This window comes from Penicillium verhagenii (genome assembly GCF_028828195.1).
Source record: "Penicillium verhagenii strain IBT 33310 chromosome Unknown utg000005l_segment0_segment0, whole genome shotgun sequence".
NCBI classification, from domain to species: domain Eukaryota; kingdom Fungi; phylum Ascomycota; class Eurotiomycetes; order Eurotiales; family Aspergillaceae; genus Penicillium; species Penicillium verhagenii.
In genome coordinates, this window is record NW_026643169.1 from 2,720,715 (window position 1) to 2,747,772 (window position 27,058).

Here is a 27,058-nt window from a genome sequence, read left to right on the forward strand (position 1 = left end):
GATTTTTCCAAGGTCGCTTTGTTGATTTACGTGTAGAATTATTTACCCATTAATCCAGCTATCCCTGTTTTCTAATGTGGATCCCAGAAACTTGTACGGAGTAAACAATCTTGGAAAAGATCTTGATACCCAGATTCCGGGGCCCCACCAAGGGGTCTTTAAGGGGGGGGATGACCTTATATTTACATCTTCACCAGGTCCAAAGTTTCCACAGGGTCATGAATAATTAAAGAGGTAAATGTGAGGGCTATACCGGGGCATTAGAGCAATGATTGAAGCGTTCCAAAATGTGCAGTGGCCAAAGTCCACGTGACCAGTGGCGATAATTTTGGCTGGAACGTTGATCTCGATGAGTAATCAGGCACTTAGGTAATCTGATTTTAGGTCCCCGGGCATCCCCACATCCCTAAACAGGTTTAACGATGAACATTGTACAAGTCAATCTACGGGGAATGAAGTGTTTTACAGACGATTAAGCAAAAATTGAAAATATTTCAAGGTCAAATTAGTTTGCAACTAGTAACATGAGTTAGTCCCCGTTAAAAATCAAGTTCAATGGAGGCCGACCGGCGCCACTGGAGATAAAAGGGTTCCCGAGCCACACAAGAAGTGGGCAGTGGCAGGTTTCCTTCAAGGTTTTCACACTGCAGAAAGAAAAAAACCGGGTATCCAGTTGCCCAGATGTATTCACAGGTTGCATAACAATCCCGAAAAAAGCAAGTAAAAAGCCAGAAATCAGATATCAAATGAGAGTATGCTTCACAGAATGCATCTTCTTTCTCACTTTCCTATAAAAGAAGAAAAAGAAAAGAATAAGAGTGAAAGGGAAAAAAAAGGTTGAAATCAAACACAGCAAATAGCACGTTGTGGTCCATGACATCGTCCAATCCGGCACTCGGATTAATTGTTGTTCTCCGCCCCAAACTCCCTTGTCAGCCGCCACTGTTTCCCTTCCTCCCCTTCCTTTGATTTTCCTTGCGTCCCTTTCCATCCACATTCATATTACCTCCCCGCATAACACTATGACCTTCTGTGAGACCTTTAGCCTTGTGTAGATGGTCTTGCTTACTTCTTGTGTTGGGGCACTTTGCTAGCAACTTTGGCCCGTTCGAGTTGCTCCATCGCCTTCATACGCCTCCCCCCACCTTCGCCTCTTTAACTATGTCTACCGATTTCCCTCATTCGGATCCCCAAAACATTGCCCCCGAAAACCTAGAGTCTGATTCAAATGCATCGTTCCTTGCACCACACTCCTATGTCACCCTTAAACCCGAGTCCCGTCTAGTCCCCTCCCGACGACGCGACATGGACGACCATGAAAGTGACGACTTTGGGCAAGGTCCCTCCAATAACGCCCTTGGGCAGTTCTCGTTCGCTCCCACCACTCGGACCACAGTCGTCACCACTACAACCACTACCACCACATCATTTCCACCTTTGGCGATCAAACCTCCACGAGCAGTGAGAGATTTGGACGCTCGACAATATCCCCTGGCCGCAACACCGACTCCAGCTGCCTTGAAGAATATCACATTCAAAATTGGAGACAAGTCGATCGTTTTCAATGAACCAGAAGACGCAGCAGCGGTAGCCACTGAGGTTGGTGTCTCCACAACCGCTGGGCCGTCATTCGGAAATACTAACTTTTTTCAGTTGAAGGAAAAAAACGACGCCTTGAAATCTTCCAACGGACAAATCCGTTCTGTAACATCCTTCACATCAGAAGATGACGCTGCCTCTCGCCGACTGGGTCCGCCTCGATCCATGACACGTATAAACCACCCTCACGCCCAGAATCGTCCCGTTTCCCCCGTTTCCATCTCCGATCCTCGCCCATTCATCCTTCCACGAACTCGTGGAAAGCGAGTTCCTTCTGAACCCGTGACACGACGTAACCGTCATGGTTCCTCGAATTTCCATCTTTCTCCCGCTGGTTTAGCCACCCCAGAGACCGAACTTAACATTGGCAGTATTGGGGATGCGACAGCAGCTTCAAGACAGAGGATCCAGAGTGCAAATTTCCCACGCCGAGAAACTTTATTACGCTCACCCCTGTCGGCTGAAACTGGAGCTCTAGCTACGTCGCAAAGCTCCAGTTCGCTCGAAAATCGAGAGCTGGGTCCGGTCGATGAAACCAACGCGCCTGCATCCGAACCGACACCTCGGAGCCAGAATGTCTCGTTTTCTACGGAATCTACATCACAGCAACGCCCGGACTTGTCAGCTCAGCTCTCGGCCATCGACAACGCAATGGCTCAAGATATGTGCTTGCCAAGCCCCAGTCTATCCCCAGTCACCGCTATGAACGCCCTGCACGCTGAATCTTCGTTTGAATCAGAAGGCCCTGATGTCGACACGGATTCAAGCCTAGACCATAATGTTTCAAGGCACCCCAAGACACTGCGGCTCCATGATGCTGATTCCAGAGGAATTTCTCGATCTCCATCATCTTTGATGGACATGCCCAAGGTTTTGGATTTTTTCGACTCTGTTCCTGAAGAGTTGAAATCTTATCTCATGTACCAGTTTTTGCGGCGTTGCCCTAAACCAACCTTGCATTTTGTGGCCGATGTGGTCAATCCAACATTAAAGTGTGACTTTTTGGAGTTGCTTCCCTTGGAGCTCAGCCTCAACATTGTGAAGTATTTTGATGTCCAGACCATGTGTCGTGCTGCTCAAGTTTCAAAGAAGTGGCGTCACATTGTCAATTCTGACGAGAAGACCTGGAAGGAGCTGCTTGACCAGGGCGGTTACGTTCTTTCTGAGGGAGAACTAGATCGAGCCATCAGAGAGGGCTGGGGATGGCAGTGCAGTAGCCCTGACAATTGGGAGAGGGATCTCAGCACGACATTGTCGGTCAACGAACTTTCTCCTATCGCCTCATCTTCTGCTGCTTCTGACAGGGCCCCACTTACCGCTCTCCCGCTCAACAGCAACAGACGTCCGAAGAGGAAAGCAAACACGCGTGCTTCAAGTCGGAAGCTCGCAAAACGTAAGATCTCATCCAGTGGGACAGATTACTTCGAGCCGGACTGGAAAAAAGATGTTGCGGCTTCGGAAGCTCCATATGCTGCGGCCAACACCGCTGCCGCCGCCGTGCCCTACCCAGAAGTCGGCCTCCCTTCCCTGCGTGGACTTTACCTTTACAAGGCCCTTTACCGTAGACTTCATGCGATTCGCCGGGGGTGGATGAAACCAGAAGTCAAACCGGGGCATATCGCATTCCGTGCTCACGATCGTCACGTTGTGACCTGTCTGCAATTTGACTCGGATAAAATTCTTACCGGCAGTGACGACACTAATATAAACGTATATGACACGAAGACTGGCGCACTGAAGGCCACATTGGAGGGCCACGATGGTGGCGTATGGGCTCTTGAGTACCACGGCAACACACTGGTCTCTGGGTCCACTGATCGCTCAGTTCGCGTCTGGGATATCGAGCGAGCCCGGTGCACTCAAGTTTTCCATGGTCACACCTCCACTGTTCGTTGCCTGCAGATCGTCTTGCCGACGGAGATTGGCCGGGACGCTAACGGTCGTGCCATGATGATGCCAAAGGTGCCCTTGATAATCACTGGGTCTCGTGATTCGAACTTGCGTGTTTGGAAGCTTCCAAAGCCCGGTGACCCGGTGTACCTTCCTAATGCTCCCGTTGCAGATGACTATGACTGTCCCTACTTTGTTCGTGTGCTTTCTGGCCATAGTCACTCAGTTCGGGCGATTGCGGCTCATGGAGATACCCTGGTCAGCGGCAGCTATGACTGCACTGTGCGCGTCTGGAAGATTTCCACAGGGCATGTTACGTACACCTTGACAGGCCACACAATGAAAGTATACAGTGTGGTAATGGATCCCAAACGCAATCGCTGCATCAGTGGTGCCATGGATCACCTGGTCAAGATTTGGTCACTCGATGATGGAAGTCTACTCTACAATCTCGACGGCCACTCTTCCCTTGTTGGCCTTTTGGCTCTGCAAGGCGATCACCTTGTCTCTGCTGCCGCCGATTCCACGCTGCGAATCTGGGACCCGCAGCGTGGCCACTGCAGGAACACACTCAGCGCTCACACTGGTGCTATCACTTGCTTCCAGCATGATGGACAAAAGGTCATTTCTGGTTCAGATCGAACTTTGAAGATGTGGGATGTTAGCAATGGCAATTGCATTCGCGATCTTCTCACTGATCTCAGTGGTGTCTGGCAGGTGCGGTTTAATGATCGTCGATGTGTTGCTGCAGTACAGAGAGATAGTTTGACCTACATTGAGGTAAGTGTTTTTTAGGAGGAGAGAAGAAAAAAAGAGTGGTTGTGAATTATGAACTGACTTTGTCTCTTTAGGTTCTTGATTTTGGTGCCGCACGTGACGGTGTTCCCGAGAGTAGACTTGGGCAGCGTATCGCGGTGAATCGTCGTGGCCACGAGGTCACTACAGGTAGCATCGAATCCGACTCTGATTCAGACTAAGCTTCAATGTGAGGCTCATTCCTTCTCTACATTGTTACGTTTACACACACCCCCTCATGTTTTGTTTTCATCTTTCCTGCTCTTTTCCTCCATTCACGATACCCCATCTTTATGGCACTCATATCTTATATTCCCATGAAAACTCCTTTGCATAGCGTGGTCGGCATTCTTTGATCATCCAGCATTATGATGGGAACAGGCGTTGTGTGACGTTTCCCTGACCCTTGCGGGAGGACTTTACTTCATCTTTTCATCTTTTTGGATCTTGGTCCCATTCCTCCTGCATCCGCTCCATGTCAATTTTACCTCTTACCTCTCACTCCTCAACTTTGACTATTTTTCCCCCTTATATTTTTTCTATTTTACTCTTTACTACTGTGTATGTATGACTTCTTAACATTCCCTTGTATGTGCTTAGTCGGTTATACTTGATTTGGAGTTTCAAGGATGGTGTCAGATTTCTCCAATTGGATTCATTCCCCTTTAATTTGCTCCCGCTGAATCCAGTATTCCTGGGTTGCTCTCTTGTCCATGCTTTGCCTTTAAAACTGGGCGTACGTACTAGGTACTAGTCGTAACCATTATAGTTTTTTGAACAGAAAAATTTGAAGGCCACCCTGTCAGACCTTGGTATACACCCGTCTTCCAACGAGACCAGTCTAACCAGCTCTGGAAACGAAGAGCCTCAATTGTCACACATCCCAAGGTCGTATCACAGCATAGTACCCCGGTATTCCGAACGCGAACCCCAAGTCATATTCAAAACTTGATCCCGCCTAGGTACTAGGCACCAAGGTTGGTTTCAAGCGTGAGTGGTTCGAAGGATCCTAGAAAAATTTGAAATTTGAAGCTTATAAGATTGCCAATGTCACCAGGGAATCGGGGGTGTTTCCCATGAATTTCACCATACAAGTCTTTCCACTATGCTCGCATTTAAGCTCATTTCTAATGTCACTCTCCTATTTTGGGTGATACTCGTCGCCCCGGCTTTATCTCAAAAGTGCCAGGAGGAAGAAGCGTGCCCAATTGGGTGGGTTTGTGAATTGGACCCAGCCTCCACTTGGTATTTGACATGTCGGCATTGATGAGGGTCCTTGCTTGACCTACTACTAGTAGGTACTGTATGAATGTTAGGTACTAGTATGTATAATTATTTTTCTCGGCCTTATTTCATAAATATACTACATAATCTTCTTTCCATGGCCATAGAATGAGTCTAACATTGAAGGTTGACAACAAGTACCTAGAGATCCCAAAGTTGCAACATTCAAATGTTCCGACATTTTTTTTTTCATTGGAAGTTATTGGCCCAGAGGAATGCTGAAAGCTGGAGGTTGAGATGGATCAATTGATGTTTCTATTCAACCTTGAAACTGTTCGAAATCCATCAATTGATGGATGTGGACATAAGGATAGATATCAACGCCAGCCTTGAAAGTTGAATGCTTGGTTGCACATGTTAAATTATTATTATACAAATGAACATAATTTTCTGATTCTAGTATGTAGCTATGCAATGTTCACTCCACATCTTCAAGGTCTAGCCTCATCAAGAGTGAATCTGGTCCTATCTAGTAGGTGGAAGGCTTGACCCGTGGGGTCACGCATGTGGTACGATGACCTCGCGGAGGGATATCTATATCAGATGATCCCAAAAGTTTTTCGCCTGAGGGTAGAAACGGGCCTTCTAGGGTCAGGTTATTTAGTGTTCGATAGCCAACTCTCACACTGCGGTGCCATAGCTGTGGTTCTCATGCGATGCACAGGGCAGAGTCTTTGGCTGCTTGACGTAGAGTATGGGATTCGTCCTAATTGCGAAGAGCCGTCGGAATCAAGGCGTCTCCGTGGGCATTGTCACCGGAGAAGATTTAGGAGCCTGCTGGGCCGCTTGTAGGCTCCCATCAATACCTGCCGCGGACAAAATGGCCCAACGGACAGCATTGACACCAAGAAACTGGCCACCGCCGATAGAAACGTCCGCACTGCATGTGACAAGCTCGCCTAGAGCGCCTGGTCCCTCTGAGATGCGTATGTCAGGTTGGACTTTTGGCCGGAGATCCTGCAGCATTGTTTGAAGTCTCTGCACGCTCACAGCAGAAGCGCCCGATTTGACTTGTTTCTTTGTTTTGGCGAGGACTTTATCAACTTTAGACAAGATTATTTGATGTGGGATAGCATAGTGGCGGAAGAGCTGGAGAATCTCTGCGTCGTTCTTTTTGATTCCGTGTTCGCTGTCGATGAGGATAAAGGCGCGGCGGAGCCTTAATTGAAAATTAATGTAAGCGAATCTCCCCAGATGTTTTGACAAAAATGGTTACTACTCACTGTTTGCGTCCTTGGAGATATTTCATGATTTCCATCCCCCATTCTGCTCGACTGGCTTTTCCATATCCTGGCATATCCAAAAGTACCACTTTATGTTCACCACCCTTTGTACCTCCGATACCAAATGCGTTCATTTCTCTTGTTCGACCTGGCTTGGAGGAGGTCCAGCAGATCTCCTGGCCCATGATAGCATTCAGCAGCGAGCTCTTACCGACATTGGAACGGCCGAGAAATGCAACTTCAGGCTCGATTGAAGTGATCGGGGTTGTCCGGAATTTGGATGCAGACCATAGTTTTAGAGGGGAATGGCGTGAGGGTACAAATAGTTTGTCTGCAAATGCAAGCTGCTCCGAGGTAGGTGGTTTGGTGTCCCAGTAATAACAGAGATCTGAGATCGTCAGATCTTGTAGGCCACGCTTGTTTGGATTCGGCGGATGAACCGGAGAAGTAGGGGGTATCGGTGATTGTGTTGTTGAATATAAGCGCCTTGTAGGCGCATAAGCCCTGCTTATACACCTTTTCATCTTTCAAAGAAATATGTCGCAATTCAACTTCAGGGAAAAGCAGCGCGACAAGTTCTCCGGAAAATCAGGGGACACGGACCACCTCTTATCGATAAGAACACCGCGGGATCCTGCGACCCCCGAGCCAGATTCGACCTCGGTCACGACTCACGACTCACTGGCTCACTTCTCCATTCAAGCTTCTGCTTTATGTTTTACTATTGTGCCGTGGGCTTTCATCATGATCAACGCAGTACTTGTCTTCAACAATAATGGCCAGCCACGGCTGACCAAGTTCTACACACAACTGGTGGGTGTCTATAGCTCAGCACGGTCATGAAACCAAGCACCGAGAATATCACTACTAACCAACATGCCCTAGGACACTCAAACGCAACAATCCCTCATCGCGCAAATATACCAACTCGTTGCACAGCGACCAGCAAGCGCATGTAACTTCCTCCCCCTACCTCCGCTGCTGTCGTCGCAAGGCTCCAGCTCCGCAGCCTCTGGACCTTCCGATGCGCCCACGCAGATCACCTACCGCACCTACGCTACCTTATCATTCATAATGATCTCAACATCCATGGAATCACCACTCGCTCTTATCGATCTGATCCAAGTTTTTGTGGAGTCTTTGGACCGCATGTTTGAGAACGTCTGCGAACTGGATCTCATCTTCGGCTACGAGACGATGCATGCTGTCCTGAGTGAGATGATCGTCGGAGGCGTTGTGGTGGAAACCAACACCGATAGAATTGTCGCAGGTGTGCGCAATCAAGAGGGTAATGCAGGGAAGAGGAAGGCTGTTCAAGCGGCCAGTGCTGGTCTTGGGCGGGGTGGCCTTCCAAGCCTGGGAGCTTGGCGGTGATACAATGGTGTCATCCAAGACTTCTTTTCCTTATTTATTTGATTTAGCGGCATTTGTTTGCATGATTTGATTCCAATTGACTGGCGTTATGAATGTTCATGTAAATAGACGCTACTACTTAGTAGTATCTTGCCACAGCATTTACGAGCTGCTTGCACCCGGCTACGATTTATTCAGCGATACTGTGGTGGACTGATTAGGATCATGCATAACCATTTTTCATGAAAGGGTGATTGATGGATATTTAATAAATTAATGGACGGACTGCTAAGTTGGTATAATAACTAGTTAACTAACTAACTGGTTAGTAGTTAGTTAGTAAACCAGAGCTTTGATATGATTAGTAAGATCGAAGGCCAAAGTGTCACGTGATCTATTTACCCTAACCCACTTTTAATGCCCTAGCCGGATCACATGACCCCACTAGCGCGATCCGGCCCACGAAGACTTGGAATAAGATCCCGCGGTGTCAAGACTTTCTCCTTTCTCACTTCGACAATCGCCAAACTAGCGCAACGATCCCCAGTCGACATAATGGTGGTAAGTATTTGATTATATCTTGCTCACATTTCGCTTGCTGCAGCGATGTTGTGAAGACTTTTTTTGTCTAGCTTTCGATCCTTGTGATCAAAGCAATTTCCGTCAATTGTCTCAATAGCCTCGAAAGAGATGTTGGGACATTGGCGATGAACTGGCTTGAGCCACAAGACCAGCGCCCGTAAAACGGCGTTGGTCGCGTGTTCTCTATAGAGTTTAAAGAAGATGCAGCCCGTGAAGGACTAGATCGCTGATCTTCTTTTCTCAATGATAGCCTCCCAAGTCCGGAAAGAAGACCGCCTCCATGCCCTACCCCCAGGGTAAGGCCGCTGGTTCCAAGAAGGCCGCTAAGGTTAGTTTTCTTTCCATCGGGAGTCTGAGAAAATGAAGTCGAGACACTAATCGAAGTTTTCTTCTTCTTTCATATAGAACCCTCTCTTCGAGAAGCGTTCCCGCAACTTCGGTATTGGCCAGGACATCCAGCCCAAGCGCAACTTGGCCCGCTTCGTCAAGTGGCCCGAATATGTCCGCCTCCAGCGCCAGAAGAAGATTCTGAACATGCGCTTGAAGGTTCCTCCTTCAATTGCCCAGTTCCAGAGCACCCTGGACCGCAACACCGCTGCCCAGACCTTCAAGCTCCTTTCCAAGTACCGCCCTGAGACCAAGGCCGAGAAGAAGGAGCGTCTCGTCCAGGAGGCTACCGCCGTCGCTGAGGGAAAGAAGAAGGAGGATGTCTCCAAGAAGCCCTACCACGTCAAGTACGGTCTCAACCACGTCGTTGGCCTTGTTGAGAACAAGAAGGCTTCCCTCGTCCTGATCGCCCACGACGTTGACCCCATTGAGTTGGTTGTCTTCCTCCCCGCTCTCTGCCGCAAGATGGGTGTCCCCTACGCCATTGTCAAGGGCAAGGCCCGTCTCGGTACGGTCGTCCACAAGAAGACCTCCGCCGTTCTGGCCCTGACTGAGGTCCGCTCCGAGGACAAGACTGAGTTCTCCAAGCTCCTCTCCACCATCAAGGAGGGTTACACCGACAAGTACGAGGAGACCCGCCGCCACTGGGGTGGTGGCATCATGGGCGCCAAGGCCAACGCCCGCACCGAGAAGAAGCGCAAGGCTGCTGAGAGCGCCATCAAGGTCTAAGTTCACTTTCCGTGACTTGGATTTTGTTTGACGGGATCGCCTCCACATTTAAAAAGCGCCAAAAAGTTTTAATGGGAAATGAAAGGTGTTCAAGGCTTTGGATAACTTATTGACGGCCAATTTTTTTGCCTTTTAGCTTTAGATTGGTGTGAAAGAGCTCCTGGCCTTTGGCCCGTTCTAACCAAAAAGACAATATTTCTTCTTAACGAATTTCTCAACACCTCTTATGTACCACTTTTTGCAGATACCCATGAATGCATTTCTCTACCTCTTCAATATGCCGAATGGCTTCAATATTAGAGATCAGCATTCATGCACTCTGTACTCGTAGTTGTAATTTGAAAACTCTGCTCTTGAAGAAAATTTTCGCAAGAGCAGAGTTTTTGTCGATTCTTGGCATGATCCACCTATATTTTAAGGTCCGAAACAGCACTTGAGCCTAAGTGGGGCATAGCATAATTCATTCACGGCACTTGAAAACCTTCAAATGTTGACATTGATCTGGAGAAATTTTTTCATGAGAGCTGCAACATTTTGAAGAAAATTTTCATGTAGATATACAACACCTGGGGTAAGACAAATCAAGCAAACGCCCGTATTCCAACGCGCAAATCTTAGTATTGGATCTAAGTTCCATAGTACATAGTATGTAGTAACAGCTGAGACCATATTTTTTATGCAATGCTTAATTTAGCATGCGAGTGTCAAACTACCCATTGAAGGGAACAAGGCCGCTCTCCAGTGCTTGCAGCTGCCAGGGCGTGATGTGAAAGCTTCCGATCTGAATCGGACCATGTTCTTCAAGAGCGTCGTTACTAGGGCTAGGCGATTGCCAAGGGGTTTGGATAAGTCAACCATGAGGTCGTATCGCATAGAACGGCGGGACTTTCAGTTGACTGGTCCTTGTATGTATTAGGGATCTCTGCCCCCATCGTTATTTTTTTATGCGGACAAAAGAATTCCATGTCTGCGCCTCCTAACTTTGAAGAAACCAGGCCTTGGTTCTCTCCCAGACGCCCACTGCAAAGATATATCCTGAAACAACCATCACGACATGACCGTTCCCAACGAACGAGAAAGTACTGCACCAGGCAGAAAGGCCTTCCAAAAAGGACCATCGAATCAAGCAAGATGATATTAATGCCCAGATTCCAAGTAAGCTCTGAGAGCCAAATGCGAGCTTCCGAGCATTGGCAATCTCCAGATTTGAAGAGAGGTAGGCGGCGCGGACAGATCTATCTGACATGGATAAAGCAAACTTGTCCATGAAAGTAGGAGCCGAGTTTCGGCACCAAGAAAACAGGAGTTTCGTTTTCCAGCTCAAGCCGTTGGATTGAGGCTTCATCTTGGACCCTGATTCAAGTATGGAAGTAAGAAGAGGTAAGTCAGATACGATGAGTGGCGGAGCAGTTGGGTCAGCGGCCAGTCCTGCTGGCGTGGTTTCCTGGACCAAAGCTGTCGACACATCCAGATAAGCGGGGAACCTTGAGTAGAATCGCGGATCGGCAGGCTCGACAGTCAATGTGAGTGCACTTTTGTGAGAAGCCTCGTATGAGGGGGACTGCATGCGGACAATCTCATTGGTGAATGACCGGCAAGGTAAGTAAGTAAGCGCGATGGGTTCTGGGCAAGCCTTGACACAGGCAGTAAGATAGGAGCGGAAGACACGTTCAAAGTCACTTGGAACAGCGTCAGTATTCGAGAAGGCAATGGTGACAAAGTAGCATGGGGAGGGTAATTAATTACCTTTCTAACTTTGTGATCGGCTGACCAACACTCCCGCTGCGGACGGGAGGTTTCTTGTTCATGACCATCATACCATAGAATTTGATTTTCAGGGCCTTGATCACGATTTCTGCAGTGGTGAAAATATTTGGTAATGTCCATTGAGTGAGGAACTTGGCGACCTCAAAAGTAGTCATCTTGGTGGGATCAATCGGAGGCCCGTCGCAAATCATGCGAGTAGCCATGCGAACTTCGCCCGTATCTTCTTCCATTGTTGTCATGTTGGAAAAGGAGGTATTCGGCTTCCAGGCAGCTGGATGCAGAGGGTCCATCATCCTATTGGAGACAAGGCCATCTACCTTCTCGAACGGAGACGCAAATATGCTCTTAACCCAAGTTCCCTGGTAGAATTTGGTTCGGGGCAAAGAAACCAACGAGCGTGCCAGCTGTAACTGGTCAAGATACTCCACTGGCAGATCTGGAGGTGGAGCGACGGGATCATCAGAGGTAGACTTCACTCTGAGGAAAATATTCCTCTTCTCATAGTAGGAATTGTTGATTTCAAAGATCATTGCATCGATCTCCCTGTTCTCGTTGTAGAGGTACCACCAAGAAACCACTGAGCGAGACCACCCCAAGAACTGGGGTACACCCAGAAGATAGGCATAGGGCCACTGTGCAGGGTTCTCATTCTATTTCAAAAAATCCAAGTCAATTAATGCCAGGTTTGGTTAGACGATGATGGATTTGTCACATACCTGATCGCGGAGGAAATTGTCAAGCTTTGTTCGAAGATCCAGCCCGTGTTCTCCACGGTGCAGGAAACGTGCAGAATCGACAGTGAACCAACAAGATAGCTGTGAAGAAAGACGGCTCCATGACCAATACTTTTCCACGCCGCCAGGTGGTGGTGTCACATCGAGAGAGTTATCGTCGACGGCAAGCAAGCTCCCAATGCGACAACGGAGACCAACCGGAGTACCCACAAGGAGAAACCGATTGATGAACTGATCCTTGACAGGTCTGAGGCGGATATGATTGAACTGAACTGGGAAAAAGAGCGGTTTCCCCAAGAATGTGGTGGGCTCAACTTGTTCTTTATCAGATACTGAGACCAGTTGACGAGGAACGAAGAGGGCTTGAAGAAAGAGAATGGTTAAAGGAAGAACTGTGCAAACTAGGGCAATGGCAGCAGCCCCTAAAAGGCCCTTTGTCCAGTATGATTCAATCTGTTGCTCGTGGCCCAAGAACACCAGTAATACTGGTGCATTTAAGAAAATCATGCTTGGAAGTGCTGGAGTACCTAGTAGGTCTCAAGGGTTGAGAGAAACCAAACAGTCGGAAAATATCTCCGAGTAACGACCAGCGCCCCAAGCAAATTTTCCTGTGTTTTGTTTTCCAGAGATCCAATGTGGAGTTTTATAAACAATAGAAATATGATTAGATTAAGTTGTGACGTAAAAAGAAACAGAACGATCGTGATGCGGCAAGTCCGATTGTCTTACGGCCCAGGTGAGGCCCAACGAGTCAGGTATCTTAGCTCACCAGCCGCTCGGAAGCATCCTGGCGTTCGTCGACTTGCCGTATCTCTCAAAGCTAGTTTCCTTTCGGCAGTTACCGAATCATGGACCACGGTTGACAAGGGGTTTAAGTCAATCCAAGATGGGGACATGCGCCACAGGGGAGGCTTAGTTCCGGATTACCGGCATTCATTAAGCAACGCCAGTATGGCATAGAGACCCAACAGAAAACCTTTCAAAAAGAAAAGAATAAAATTTGCAAGTCGAGTTAAGAAACGAATGGATAAGAAAAACACATTGATTAGGGCTGGTAGATCGATGCCATGGGTAAACTTTGAAGCCCAACTTCAGTTCAGACTCGTAACGCTGCCTCCGAAGTCAAGTCGTCCTGGGACCGTGCTGCCCTAGACTCTGCACAAGCCTTCGAGGTAGATAGAGGCTGGCTGAAAAAATGCAAGCCCGAAACGGCTCGCTGGCGTAGGCAAAGGTGGTCCTCGGTAATCGCCGGAAGCCCAGGGACTCTGTGGCTGTATCCACGAACGCCCTTGGGGAAAATGCCAAAAAAGAAAAATTCATCCCAAGGCAAAAAGAAGCGACGAGACATAGGCAGATGTACGGCTTTCGCCGGCCCCGAGCCTATGATATAATGCAGACTAGGCTTATCTAGTGACTAGCGCAGATCGAGGGCTAGCTGAGATGAACGGTGACAGCGGGCTGCCAATGTCGTTCGTGCTTCGGTAGCCAGTAGCCGAGAGCTCGGAAAAGACTGTGGCTGAGATTGCCCTATAGGAAACAAATGTCAGGCGACAGGCAAAATCTGTGAAACTATAGATAAACAGGGTGATTGGTTGGTTTCGGGTTATTCTGCTGACGCTAACCGTAAAGTAGATCCACCACTGGACTATTGACAGCCCAGTGGATCCGTGACGAACATTCCGTGACGAACCGTGACGTGAAGACGGGAAAAAAGGAATAGAAGATATGCAAGATTTGTGAACAAGAAAAAGTTTATACTATGGAGCTGAACAGGCGGTGTTCAGCTCAATCGCTTTGGATCTGCCCTAATTCTCTGCAAATGGGTCTGTGGCTGGTGTGTTGGCATTTGTGGATTGTTGATTATTCATTGTTCTACTGACTGCTCGATTAGGGCCTGATGTGGACCCTGAAAAGCCTCACGGCATCTCCAGGAGGGTAGGAGTATGCAGTTTTTTTCCTTGACCTTTTACACGCGTATGGAGTAAATATCCTTCCTGTTTTGGGCTCTGAGTTTTTTCCTCAGTATATCTATTCATCAGAATGGCCTTCTCTTCCAATGTTCTCTTATTTTTTCAATAAAAAATAGCTTTTACAATCTACTTCCCCCATTTCACCATGAGTCTTCCATCTAGGCCCCCGTCACGGGTCATTATCATTGGCGGTGGAGTATCAGGCATTGCGATGGCTTGTCGTCTCAAAAAAGTCTACAACTTAAACGATTACGCCATCTATGATCGTCAACCAGGGCTTGGAGGAACCTGGCTTGCTAATACATGTGAGTACTGCATCACTTGTCTCTCATCATGTATATAACAGCACCAATCTAATCACTAGACATCTAGATCCAGGATGTGCCGTGGATATTCCAGGGCTTTGCTACAGTTTTTCCTTTGAACCCTGCTCCGACTTCACTCAGATGTTTCCACCCCAACAGGAAATTTTGAATTATTTGTCTTCTGTCGTCACTAAATATCGGGTTGATCAGCATTTTACTGGACAGGTTGAGTGGATTGATTCTACTTGGCAAGAGAAGACACAGACTTGGATTGTGACATTGCAGAACCTCAAAACAAAGGAGCTTTTCACGCAGGAGTGCCAGGTCTTGATATCCGCAGTTGGTGGCCTGGTTAATCCACAAGAACTCAGAGTGCCCGGTGTCGAACGCTTCCAGGGAGATATCATTCATACTGCCAAGTGGAATCACAATGTTGATCTCACAGATAAAAACGTGGCCGTGATTGGGAACGGAGGTAAGACTACATTCTCTCCCGCGATTATCTTCGGACTCAACACTGATAGTGAAACATAGCATCCGCTGCACAACTAGTCCCTGCAATCATTGGCAAGACAAGATCAGTAACACAATTCATGAAGGTCAGCATCATTCCTTTGATTCATGGTCAATAATTATCTTGGCTAACATTTGAATTTCCAAATAGTCTTCCCATCATCTTGTCGAGGCGAAGAACCATATGATATCTCGAGAGTGGAGGGATCGATTCAACCGTTTCCCTTTCTTGCTCTACATTATTCGCATATTCCTTTTTCTCTATATGGAAATAATGTGGTTCAGATTTCAGAACACCGCGCTCGGGAAATCGGGACGGGACTCGGTTGAGAGGAAAAGCCGGGAATACGTTCAAAAGTCAGCGCCAGGTATGATTCAACTCGCCTTCCATACCAGTTGACGGAAATCTTGAAGAAACATTCAACTAACGAACAGAGACAGAAGCATACTGGCATCTATTAATACCTTCCTTCGAATTTGGCTGCAAGGTAAGAGGTCGATCTCAAGTTGAATAGCCTTGGAACAAAGCTCACAAATTTTTATCAGAGGCGAGTCTTTGACCGAGGTTACCTCGCTACTCTTCACGAGAGTAATATGCACTTGACCGACGACCCCATGATGGAGATCACGCCAAACTCAATTATCACAAAGTCCGGCCAGGGGTTTCCTGTCGATGTCATCGTATGAACCCCATCATATACTATCTACAAGATCTATCATCTGCCGCCCGGGAAAACTAACAATTTATCACAAATTAGCTTCTTGCCAATGGATTTTCCCTCACTCATTATGATACCCAGATCCGAGGGCGCCAGGGCAAGACGCGAGAGCAACATTGGAAAGAATATGGCCATAAAGCCACCTTCAAAACAGTTGCTATGCATGGATTTCCCAATTTCTTTTATATCCTCGGGCCCAACTCTGGCCGGCTGTATACATCCACCATCCAGATTATTGAGAGGTATGCCAGCTCTATCAAACTAAGTCATTTCTTGCTTGAGAAACGTGCTGACAGGTTTTGACAGTGAGGTGGATATGGTTATCAAAATTATCAGCCCTATCTTACTCCGCCGGGCTGCCTCTGCCGAGGTCAAGTTAAGCAGCGAACAACGGTACGATGCAAAGCTTCACCGCGCCATTGATAATACAGTGCATAATAGTAACTGTGGAAGTGTATGTGCTCTTCCCATTCCTCTTCCGGATTTATCCTCGTTACCTAAAGACGTTACTAATGATATCGCAGTATTTTATAGATAAAGGGTCCGAGAAGAACTGGTTCGTATACCCTTGGAACACATTTTATCTCTGGTATTCAATGTATTGGAGTGCCAGTGATCGGGATTGGATATATAGATGCTAGAACCTTTAAAGATACTGGACGAACTACACATTACCAAGTACCCACGACAGGGTCCACTGGTCAAACATGAAGCCTCCACCTGGGCACCACCCAGCTGTTCCCACAACATTTGAATCCATGAACGAGCCACCAACCTTGAAAAGCGCGCCAAGAGCTAGGGTATTGAACTGCTCAGAGATCGAGAGAAGCTCAAATCCATCCATAGAAACCTTTAGAATAATATGCGTTTACTAGATAACCCACCTGACATCCAGATGGAGAAGTAACCTTGGAATTTTGAGCAAGAGCCAGTTGACCCTAGGAAGGCGAGAGAGACACCCCATCCACGGATTGAATCCAGAGATTTCATAATTTATGGAGGAGCTTGGAAGGTTTCCAAGAATCGGGTTAGGGACTAGCAAACACACTTAAGTATACAATCTCCAGGTCACAAAATGGCCAGTTAGATAAAAGACAGAAATGTCCACGATAGGAGGTTCATTAATAGACAAGACCCCCGAATGAGAAACAAAAAGCAAGAACCCAGGAAAACGTGTGGAATAAAGCGAGGTGACCTCGGAAAGAAGGTCAAAACAAAAAATTGGAACGTTGGTATGTAGAAATTACAGGGGGAAAAGAAGACCAAGCGCAAAGAAACAGCCGAGGGGATAGAGTACAGAGTACAGAAGCCATAAGTCCAGCCCAGCGCCCCCAGAATTCGAGACCACAAGATCAGGTCGTGACAGCATGAAATAACCCCAGTCTAAACACGTCAAAAGGGAAAGAGGAATATAGTAAGTATTGTGATGGTCATTTTGTCATTAACGTTGAGGGGGAGGTCGTGACAGTCCTTGCCGAGCCTATAATTGAGTTAGTAGTCTGTTGATAGGTGACGGATGAGAGAGACTCGGATTTATGCCTTACCTTCATTTGTTCGATTCGGGCCTTGAGCTGGCTGGTAACTTCAGCAGCTCGCTTCCAATTTTCTGCGGGCTCTGATGATCGGGGTTGTTGGTCATCATCGGCAAAGGTAGTGGAGTTCCGAGTTGATGTGCGGGTTGGGCTTCCAGCTGCAGAGTAGCCATATGTCGGACTTAACTTGCGTCGGCCAAGGCCTGCATCTCGGCTGCCGAAACCTGGTGATTCAAGACCGGTGTTTTCCTTCTCTTCACTTGGACTGGCTGAAGCGTAGCTTCGAGGGCGGGAGCTCTCAAAGCGAGATCCCATATGGAGACCAGATCGTGTTACCGAGGGAGTCCCACTAGAGGCTTCATGGTAGATCGATGCGGGCTCCGAATAGCCCATGCTTCCACTTTCCGTTGACATATGGGGCGGGCTCATTGCAGTTGCTCGAAGAGCCCGTGCCAACTCACGCTTCAATCGTTCAATCTCCCGCTGTTGCTTTTGAACATTGGCCTCAGCAGCCTCGGCGTCACTCCGTGCGCGGACCAGTTGGGTCTCCTTCGCTTTGATGCTCAAAACATCTCTGGTGTGATCTTCAATGAGCTGAGCATTTTGGTTCTGAAGCTCGGTGATCTGGTTGTTGAATTTTGAGCGTTCGGACTTCATTTCCTCAATGGATCGAGCAAATCTCTCCTTCTCATCGCGGAGTTCCTCAAGCTCGGCGCGTTCCGCCGCTGAGATGCCACTCATGGCAGGCGCAGGAGCAGGGGCTGATTCAACAGCTGCTGATGGTCTTGCAATAGGACGGCCAGCGAGACCACGACCAAGGCCGAATTTCGGTGCAGCTGGCGGGGGAGCTTCCTCCTCTGCCGGTGGAGGGGCAACTCGTCTTGCTGATGGTGATGCGATACCTCCTGGGCCACCTAGCTTGCTCCGTAGCTTCGAGCCAGGAGGAGCGAGACCACCGGTCTTTGGAATACCACCGAGCTTCGAGGGAATGGCCTTAGGAGCAGCCCGAGCCGGGGGTTCTTCTGCCGGGGGTGGGGCAGCCGCAGCAGCGGGTTTCTTCAAGCCCATCGCTGGCTTCTTTCCGGGCATGGCCTTTCTGGCTGCTGGAGCAGCGGGCTTGGGAGGCGCGACGATCGGCTTGGGTCGATCCTTGGCCTTGACCTCTGCAGTTTCGAAAAATTCCTTGACCTTGGCTTTCCGGATCTCATCCAGTCCCTCAAGGTAAGGGTTCATGGCCCGTTCGCCCAGAATCTTCATGAGAGTACCCAGAGTCTCTGCACCGCCAGCTCGAATACCTTCCGTGGACTCAGTTAGAAGCTTTGTACCAGCATCAGCGATGGACTTGATCTCCGGTTTGGATGGAACAATCCGTGTATTGCGAAGGCAGCGAATCAAAAATTTAACTGTTTCCTGCTTCACTTGGGGATTCTTGTGCTTGAGATATTCCAAAATATCTTCTAGACAGTCTGAAAGATCTGTCGATAAGAACACAGCATAGAGTGCTCCGCCCAAAGCATCAGCCACGGCCTGTTTCTTTTCCTTGAGACGCTCCAGCATCGGCACCAGAATAGTAGATCGGTGTTTCATGAAAGAGCTGCGCAAACCTCTAGCCAGAAGATCGACACAGTTCGCAGCAACAGTCACCACCGCGACATTGGCGTCTTTCATGCATTTTGCCAATGCTCTCACGATTTCATCATATGGCCCATCTTTGATGCGAGGAACATTGATCACATTGTAAAATGCATCTAACGCTTCCTTACGATCTTTCCATTTCGATGAGGCTAGTTGGTCATGAAGGTCTTTAGGCACCTTTGGCATCACATCAACAGGTTCTGCGAGATCGATCATTTCGCCTTCTTCTTCTTCCTCGGCGAATTCCTCCCCTTCCTCCATATCATCACCGCCTGACGGTGCTGCACTAGCTGCGGCCATCGCATCTTGTTGAACTCGAGTGAAACGTTCTTGCTTCGGCGGTGGCTCCTGCTTCACCGCTTCGAATAACTTCTCCAAATCCTGCTGCTGAACCGGCTTCAAGTCGCCCCAGAAGAGTGGTTTCATGGCCTCGCGAAGCCATCGATACATCTCCACAGTGAGACCCTGTGCTTCGGCACGCACATTTTTATCCGCATGACCGAATACCTTAGTTAAAGCCTTCAATGTTGGCTTTGGGTCCACAATCTTGCATCCAAAGTTATGGTAGATAAGCGTTAAAGCAGCCAAAGTACCAGCGACCACCTTAGGTACTTTGTGCGATAGCGTAGGCAAAAGGTCTTCGAGAACGGGGTCGGCTTTATCTAATTCGACGCATAAAAGTAGCGCTTCTTGTGCGCTGGCTTTACCGGCTGGTCTGGCACATGGCAGGCCCTTTTCCGAGATCGGGCCGATCGTGAGGTTCCGTGTCCTGCAAAAGTCAACAATTGGGTCCACGAAAAATCAACAAGATAATTCAAAAGAATCGAGGGAAGCATACCTTGTGCATGCTTGTGCGCCTCCAAATTTCAGAAATGAACAATATGCGCCCAAGCCCTCCACCTGCGCGGCGACGTTGGAGTCCGCGACAGCCCCTTTCCACAAACTCGGGTCTTGTATGAAAGGTGTGAATACCGGTGCTGATTCATCGGGTGTCTTTTCAAATTGTGCCTTGGCATCTTCATATCCTTCCTTGCGGACTTTCCAGTTCTATCGCGAATGGAGGTGTCATGGTCAGTTCGGTTTGTCATTTGGTACCTTTCCCCGGAGCGCTATGAAGAGTAACACACCTTATGGGCGAACCGGTCGGGCAGTGGCAAGGAGGAGAAATCGGGTTCAGCATCCGCCATGTTGACGGGCTAAAGTGATGTGAAAGGATGGTGTAACTGAGTTGGCACCTAGCAACGAAGCGTTGTCAGCGTCGATGATTGCAAGTAGTTACACAGACAACCCGCCAATGCAAAACATAAACAAACGAATTGAGACCAAAGAATTCTGCCTTCCAAGGTATGGGCGACAATCTTTCTTACCGGGAGGTTTTTGGTGCCCAAAGAAAAGGACGGGAGGAAATTCGGGATGGGCCTCAGTCCGCGCGATCAGGGATATCGATCGCTTCACAGAGGTGGGAAAGATAGAATAGATGAAAGACGAGCATAGAAAGAAATTAAATCTCGTCAAATCATGAAAGTTCTTCCACAAGTTGTCGAGGGATCTGGAGGAGGAAGTGATTACAAGATCCAGAGGGGAAAAGGAAATAAACACAGATCGGGAAGTAAACAAGTGGGCTTGGCGGTGTCGTTGTTTTGTTGCTTCAAACCCCGCGGTGGATCTTCACCTTTACATCTTGAACTTCCTGAGGAAAAAAACCCCCCTTCGGCAAAGAAAAATAACTTCAATTATCTTTCGCTAATATCAATTTGCCTTGAGGGACTTTGGTCGTTTGTTCAAATCATTCCCTCCTTCGTTCTGCGCAAGCGACGGCCTCCGGTGCATGCGGAGGTGATTTGAGGACTACCTGGGAAACACACACAGCCGCCGGCACCATGAGCCAACTACTCACGGCGCGGCAGGCGGAGGAGCTGTATGCGCCCTGGTGTGGATTCGAACGCGACAGTGATCATTTACTAATATGAAGGTTTCTTGCTGCAGACACAAGTCAATCATTGCCTACCTGGCTTCAGCGAATTTACCCCAAAGCTCCACAGCGCTGCGAGAAGAACTTGGTGACTCAGTCACTGTCGACGACTCTACACTGAAGAAATATGAGGGACTCTTAGAGAAGAAGTGGACTAGCGTAGTCCGATTACAAAAGAAGGTATGGGCATCATTCACATGTCGGTGAGAAGAGATACAGAAGATCCGAGAAACTGATCCGTCTTTTGTCTTAGATTATGGATTTGGAATCGCGATGTGCCTCGCTCCAGGCTGAGCTGGACACCGCGACTCCGACGTCGCTGTCACGAAGAAACCAGGACCCCGCCTCCTGGCTGCCCCGAGCGCCAGCTCGTCACGATCTTGAGTCGCACCGGCAACCGATTACCTGTGTCGCTTTTCACCCGATTTTCTCATCTCTCGCATCCGGCTCGGAAGATACGACAATTAAAATCTGGGACTGGGAGCTGGGCGAGCTCGAACGTACAATCAAGGGTCACACGAGAGCTGTCTTAGATGTGGATTATGGAGGCCCGCGAGGGGGCACCCTCCTTGTATCCTGCTCATCTGATCTCACTATCAAGCTGTGGGACCCCGCAGACGAATATAAAAATATCAGAACCCTACCAGGACACGATCATAGCGTATCTGCGGTTCGCTTCATCCCGTCAGGGGCGGCGGGATCTCCTATGTCTGGAAACCTTCTGGTGTCTGCGTCTCGGGATATGACACTCCGGATATGGGATGTAACGACAGGATATTGTGTCAAGACACTGCAAGGACATGCTGCCTGGGTACGTGACGTTGTGCCGTCTCCAGATGGTCGCTTCCTATTTTCTGCTGGTGACGATCAAGTTCCTCGGCTGTGGGATATCTCTTCGGGAGAAACAAAAGCTACTTTCTTGGGACATGAACATTACATCGAGTGCGTTGCCTTTGCTCCAGCTACCAGCTACCCGTATCTTGCACCTCTTGCAGGCCAGAAGAAGCCGCCACCGGCCTCATCGTCCGCAGAATTTGTGGCGTCCGCAGGTCGTGACAAGACAATTCGTCTCTGGGATGCACGGGGCAACTTGATTAAAACCCTAGTGGGCCATGACAATTGGGTACGCGGGTTGGTGTTTCACCCTGGTGGCAAATATCTGCTTTCAGTCGCAGACGACAAGACCTTACGATGCTGGGATCTTACCCAGGAATGCAAGTGCGTGCGTACGATCGATGCCCATGATCACTTTGTCAGTTCAATTCGGTGGGCACCTCCTTTGATTAAAGATACTGGCGCGAATGGCGATTCTGCGGCCAACGGTACTGCGGAATCTGGTGCCAACGGTGCAAAGGATGATCCCAAGGCCGCAAACAAAATGTCAATCAGATGTGTGGTTGCCACTGGCAGTGTGGATCTCAAGGTCAAGGTCTTTGCATCATGACGGCCGAAACAATCTACCTAGGCAAAGCTTCTGATCAAATATGGACGACATGCCCTATTTGAACCCCAGGAACGCCCTTGCCAGATCAAGCTTTTTTACGAAATAACGGAACCACCAAAGCGACGCACTGCAGGGTTTCAGCGCTAGAAGGACTGTTCGTCGTTTTCAGGCAAAGGAGTTTGGTCTCTCTTCTGTGATACCAGTACTTTTTTTCCCATTTACAAGTGATTTAGGAATAGGTGGACCACATCCACAGGAGGGAAATGGTCGTGCTTTTCCGTCTATACAGTTTTGACTTTGTACCGGAGTTGCATGGGGCTCTTTCTCGCACATACTTCTTTAATGCCGCAACGTTTACTATTGACACCCTGATTCACCCTGTTTATAAAGAACCCGTAAACAAAAATTCCACTGCTCTCGAGAAGATGGGATGCCCTAAAAGCGAATACGAGATCATATCTCAGATGCAAAGTTAAATACGTATCAATGAAACGAGGCTGTATAATATAGTACATATGATTCAACATGCAACACCATCATGGATATCAAAAACAATGTCCACAGGTCCAAGGGGGAAATAACAATAACAAGCTCTCCAATTACTCCTCCACAGCCTCGACCGGACGTTCAGCCGTCCGCTCAAGCACCAATTGCTTCAACTTGCCCACGCGCTCCTGACCCGCATGAATCCGGTGAATCAGCTCCGCCGTCGAAAGAGTTTGCGCTTCCTCGCCAATAATAGCCGCTGCCCGAGCAACCAAATCGACCTCCTCGCCCTGCCGACGCGATTCCCGACGCACGTACTTCTCCGCCCAGCGGCGCTCGCGCTCCTGCTCCCGCTGCTCCCGCGACATAACAGCCGGGCGGTCCTCAATCGGCACAGCAAAGGGGGTAATGATGCGCTCAACAACGTGGTGAACGTGGCGGCTCTTCGGCGCACCGGACGAGAACTCGATCACGTCGCCCTCGCGCAGCGAGTCGCGCGGGTCAGAGACCAGGTACCGTGTTTCCTTGGGGTAGAATTTGCCAATGTGCTTGTCCCAGACGTTGGTGCGTTGGGTTACGCGGACGGTGCGCTCCATGCGGCCGACTGACTCGACGGTGCCGGTCTTCAGGCGGTAGGCGTAGTTGCGGAGCAGGGCGGGTCGCTGGAGATTCTGTGCGGAGGGGGAAGCTGGTGAGGGGGTGATTGGTTCTTGTATGGGGGTGGAGGTTGTAGAGGCTGATCGGAGGCTCTGGGAGATCAAGCGGGCGGAGGGGAGGATTGTGGCTCGTGTCATGGCCATTGAGGATACGATTGACCGGATGGGCATTGCGGCCCGGAGGATGTGGTTGGGAGCCATGGTGGCTGGTGGTGCTCTGCAATCCCTTGTGTTGGTAAATTGGGATCAGCGGCAAAGATCCGGGAAGGAGATCAGGGAGAGGAGCCAATGGTGAAAGTGCTGATGAGGTCGATGTTGCGGGTTTGCGGAGTTGATGTTGAGAAATTCTCGGAGTTGTGTTTGCAATGTTTGCACCCGCCTTCTCCCTACAACATTTGAACGCCAACACTCATACTCCTCCTCCTGTTGAGCACTGCAACCGAGGCGAACAAAGCAAGTAACGAGATTTTCATGGTGCTTTTGAGTAACCAGGCCCTTTGACAGGTGTTTGTTTAATACGAACAAAATCGTGGAGTTGAGCGCGAAAACTCGATATATAAGAACATGTACGCAATACCTACCGGGCTGGCTTTTGGTTCAGACGTTAGAATATCTTGCACCTTTTATCGTCTTTTGAAATCTCAAGTGTACTCAAAGGTACATACTGCCAATGGCTTTGAAACTTGAAACCTTGAAACAACCAGTTGACTGAGTAATCAAGTCCCGAGGTCCTCAGCTAGTTACTACCTCCTAAGGTTTACATAACATTGAATATGTATACGAGTTGGTCACAATTGGAAATACATGCATGTGCCATCAATCAATTGATGCGCAAAAAGATCAATTCAACATTTCAAAATGTTGAATCTGCCTGCCTCTTGGAATGAAGGACTAACATCACGCTGCTGCTTTTATCCTTTCGATATTTAGAATATGGGTGAAGCGTTTAGCCACCCTTTCTTCAAGCCGCTGTCTGGTAACTGGTTGTTGTCAATTGAGATATATTCATAGAGGACTTTGAAATGCTTGGCAGAAACGCGAGTAATCGCGTCAGGCGGCAGAAACCAGTTATACACCACGTATTTACTTTCTCTTCCACGCGATCTGTATTAATACCACGCGGGCGGTCAAAGTTGTCTCAAAAGTTTGTTAGGATATGCGCAACTTTTCAAGAAAAAAGGGGGTCGCGAGGTTCGACCGTGCCAATAAGCCCTTGATTTTACGTGCTATTAATCCACCACTAAACAATCTACTAGAAATATTTTTTTCTTTCACACTTCTAGCTTGAATCCAATTACCACATTAAATAAGTATAAATCACCCAGGCACTAACTATGTACGGATCTTTTTTTTCAAGATCAACTGAAAATTGAAGCACTTGAAGTATTGGATCTTGCGTTCAAATGTTGAAAGTATCAAACCTTGAAAGGACGTATCAATCCTGGGTTTGAACATTTGATTGACTGTTATCTAACATTAAATTGTGTAATTGAGTAAAAATACATACATACTGTTAGTATATATTATCAATACAATAATGCCTGGAAGCCCCATAAATTCCTAGGCGGGCAAGAATCGACCTAGCAAGCTAATATATCTCCGATCAAGAATTATATGCGCTATGCCATCAATTGATGCATGTGTGCTGGGGTTATTAGCTCAGTAAAGCGGCAGAGGGTAAGCGTCAAGATCGTAAATCCAAGTATCATACGAGGGCTTGTCAAAAACACAGTGCATGGTAGTGCCATTGTTTCTCCAGAGGGGGCGCAAGGGCCAAGCGCAAAGTTGCTGCTGTTCACCTTTGCGCGAACCAGATAGAATAGTGGAGTTGAGAGTGTTGGGCATCTCACTCTTCTCCACCCAGTCAATAAGGGAGCCAAGACTGGTCTGTGGGAAGGGGGCGTTTGGCTGCAATGAATTGGTGTTGCAGTGAGAGGCACCAGGAACCAAGAACAACCGGTACCAGTTATTAAGGCTGCTGGTGCTTTCCTGGAAAGACTCGTTTCCATACATAGTCGATCGAACAGACTCATGGAAACGGACCGAAGATGCAGGAGGAATGCTGTTGTCGGATTCACCGTGGTAAGAAATAATCTTGCCTCCAACAGCTTCAAAGGGGCTCAAATCGGCCCATGTGGTTTGCAAGACATCTTCATAGCGTTGCCACCCTTCCAGCATCCAGTCGCGGAGGGTATCGTATGTGACACCGTCAAGGGTGGAGAGGTTATCCTCTTCGACCAGCTCTAGACCACGAGCAACCCATTCGCCACCAAGGGAGGAGATATCGATACCCCATTTACCAGTTGAAGAGTCATATTCAGTCTCAGCATCAGTCATCTCGGATCCATATTGGTACCAGAAATAAGCTTGGTGACCATCACTATCCACAAGACCATTGTAAATGGTGGCAGCAAGAGCAGCACCTTCCTTAGTCACAACACCGCTCTGGGTAGGAGAAGCTGCGGAGGGCATCTGTCTCTTACGCAGGGTAGCAGAAGTAGCAGCACAATGGTAGCTGGCACCAATGGTCGAGTTGAAGTCAAAGTGAAGCTTGCAAAGGTCGGTTCGTGAAACAACACCATCCACCTTGCCATCGAGAGGGTCACATGCAGAGAGTGTAAGGTTGACGATTTTCTCTAGTTCGCAATAGGGCGGGATATAGCCAGCGGTCTGCTGAGCAACCTGTGGAAACAAGTGGTTTACCTGCTGCTGACCGTAGCGAATGGCAGGAGCACCAATAACGGCACCGTCCCACTCCTCAGGGAAGCGCTGAACTTGACTAAATCCCTCGCGACCTCCCTCGGAGCATCCCTGATAATAAGCGTAGAGCTTCTTCGAGTCGGACAAATCATAGAAGTTCTTGGTGAATGCCTTGCCAATGGACGACATCTCATGATGAGCCTGATAACCAAACATGTACAGAGCATCCATATTGGCAGTTCCATTAGCGAGAGGAAAGACATCGTCGAAACTGGTATCAAAGCCACCGAATCCACCATCGGTTCGACCAGTAGCTGCACCGTAGATTACACCACCGGGGAGGGTGTCTTCAACGTTGATAGCAAAACCGAAGCCACCCGTCGAGACCCAACGGTTCTGGAATTTCTCCGGGGTTGGAAGCCAGAAATTCAACAAGACTTTGTCATCCTTGCCATTGTGAGAGTAGGTCATTGTGACATTGCAATAGTCGAAAGTGGCATCGGGGTAGTACACCTCGTCTGCGACGGTCACATTATACACAGGGTTGGCAGTGATCACCGAATCGGTGGTGACAATTCCTGGGAGCACGCCGTATTTGGGAATTGCGGCTTTCGCGTGTGATGCTGTGCAAACATCATCAAGAGTGGCGGCCTGGGCTATCGCGACGGCAGCCAGCACACCAGAGGCAAGCTTCAACATGTTTGAAGAGGGATGATAACCAAAGGAAAGGCTGGCAAGTCCAGATGATGACGAATGAACAAGAGATATGAGATACAGAACAAT

The 27,058-nt window shown here is 48.5% G+C and overlaps 10 protein-coding genes across 10 annotated transcripts; 5 read left to right on the forward strand and 5 right to left on the reverse strand.

The window, feature by feature from the left end:
• Positions 1-1,161: 1,161 nt before the first annotated feature.
• N7466_004537 (uncharacterized protein) lies at positions 1,162-4,466 on the forward strand (the record flags this gene model as incomplete). The annotated part of the gene is made up of 2 exons (XM_057163934.1): positions 1,162-4,269; positions 4,341-4,466. The coding sequence occupies 2 exons, from the start codon at positions 1,162-1,164 to the stop codon at positions 4,464-4,466; spliced, it is 3,234 nt and encodes a 1,077-aa protein (XP_057022615.1).
• A 1,831-nt stretch (positions 4,467-6,297) lies between these two features.
• Positions 6,298-7,315, reverse strand: N7466_004538 (translation initiation/elongation factor MRX8; the record flags this gene model as incomplete). Its single annotated transcript, XM_057163935.1, has 2 exons — positions 6,298-6,727; positions 6,792-7,315. 2 exons carry the CDS (start codon positions 7,313-7,315, stop codon positions 6,298-6,300), a joined length of 954 nt encoding a protein of 317 aa, XP_057022616.1.
• Positions 7,316-7,535: 220 nt separating this feature from the next.
• N7466_004539 (putative AP-3 adaptor complex subunit sigma) lies at positions 7,536-8,165 on the forward strand (the record flags this gene model as incomplete). Its single annotated transcript, XM_057163936.1, has 2 exons — positions 7,536-7,604; positions 7,677-8,165. The coding sequence occupies 2 exons, from the start codon at positions 7,536-7,538 to the stop codon at positions 8,163-8,165; spliced, it is 558 nt and encodes a 185-aa protein (XP_057022617.1).
• An 841-nt stretch (positions 8,166-9,006) lies between these two features.
• N7466_004540 (60S ribosomal protein eL8) lies at positions 9,007-9,842 on the forward strand (the record flags this gene model as incomplete). The annotated part of the gene is made up of 2 exons (XM_057163937.1): positions 9,007-9,054; positions 9,132-9,842. The coding sequence occupies 2 exons, from the start codon at positions 9,007-9,009 to the stop codon at positions 9,840-9,842; spliced, it is 759 nt and encodes a 252-aa protein (XP_057022618.1).
• Positions 9,843-10,818: 976 nt separating this feature from the next.
• N7466_004541 (uncharacterized protein) lies at positions 10,819-12,850 on the reverse strand (the record flags this gene model as incomplete). The annotated part of the gene is made up of 3 exons (XM_057163938.1): positions 10,819-11,521; positions 11,589-12,259; positions 12,326-12,850. 3 exons carry the CDS (start codon positions 12,848-12,850, stop codon positions 10,819-10,821), a joined length of 1,899 nt encoding a protein of 632 aa, XP_057022619.1.
• Positions 12,851-14,458: 1,608 nt separating this feature from the next.
• On the forward strand, positions 14,459-16,384 carry N7466_004542 (flavin-containing monooxygenase; the record flags this gene model as incomplete). Its single annotated transcript, XM_057163939.1, has 9 exons — positions 14,459-14,618; positions 14,686-15,093; positions 15,153-15,217; positions 15,283-15,499; positions 15,567-15,619; positions 15,678-15,812; positions 15,890-16,092; positions 16,157-16,243; positions 16,375-16,384. 9 exons carry the CDS (start codon positions 14,459-14,461, stop codon positions 16,382-16,384), a joined length of 1,338 nt encoding a protein of 445 aa, XP_057022620.1.
• A 907-nt stretch (positions 16,385-17,291) lies between these two features.
• On the reverse strand, positions 17,292-20,204 carry N7466_004543 (putative spindle pole body component; the record flags this gene model as incomplete). Its single annotated transcript, XM_057163940.1, has 4 exons — positions 17,292-17,330; positions 17,395-19,786; positions 19,856-20,064; positions 20,145-20,204. 4 exons carry the CDS (start codon positions 20,202-20,204, stop codon positions 17,292-17,294), a joined length of 2,700 nt encoding a protein of 899 aa, XP_057022621.1.
• A 693-nt stretch (positions 20,205-20,897) lies between these two features.
• Positions 20,898-22,433, forward strand: N7466_004544 (WD40 repeat domain-containing protein; the record flags this gene model as incomplete). Its single annotated transcript, XM_057163941.1, has 3 exons — positions 20,898-20,935; positions 21,004-21,169; positions 21,243-22,433. The coding sequence occupies 3 exons, from the start codon at positions 20,898-20,900 to the stop codon at positions 22,431-22,433; spliced, it is 1,395 nt and encodes a 464-aa protein (XP_057022622.1).
• Positions 22,434-23,032: 599 nt separating this feature from the next.
• Positions 23,033-23,776, reverse strand: N7466_004545 (uS17 family ribosomal protein; the record flags this gene model as incomplete). The annotated part of the gene is made up of 1 exon (XM_057163942.1): positions 23,033-23,776. One exon carries the CDS (start codon positions 23,774-23,776, stop codon positions 23,033-23,035), a length of 744 nt encoding a protein of 247 aa, XP_057022623.1.
• A 1,458-nt stretch (positions 23,777-25,234) lies between these two features.
• On the reverse strand, positions 25,235-26,974 carry N7466_004546 (tannase subunit; the record flags this gene model as incomplete). The annotated part of the gene is made up of 1 exon (XM_057163943.1): positions 25,235-26,974. One exon carries the CDS (start codon positions 26,972-26,974, stop codon positions 25,235-25,237), a length of 1,740 nt encoding a protein of 579 aa, XP_057022624.1.
• Positions 26,975-27,058: the final 84 nt, after the last annotated feature.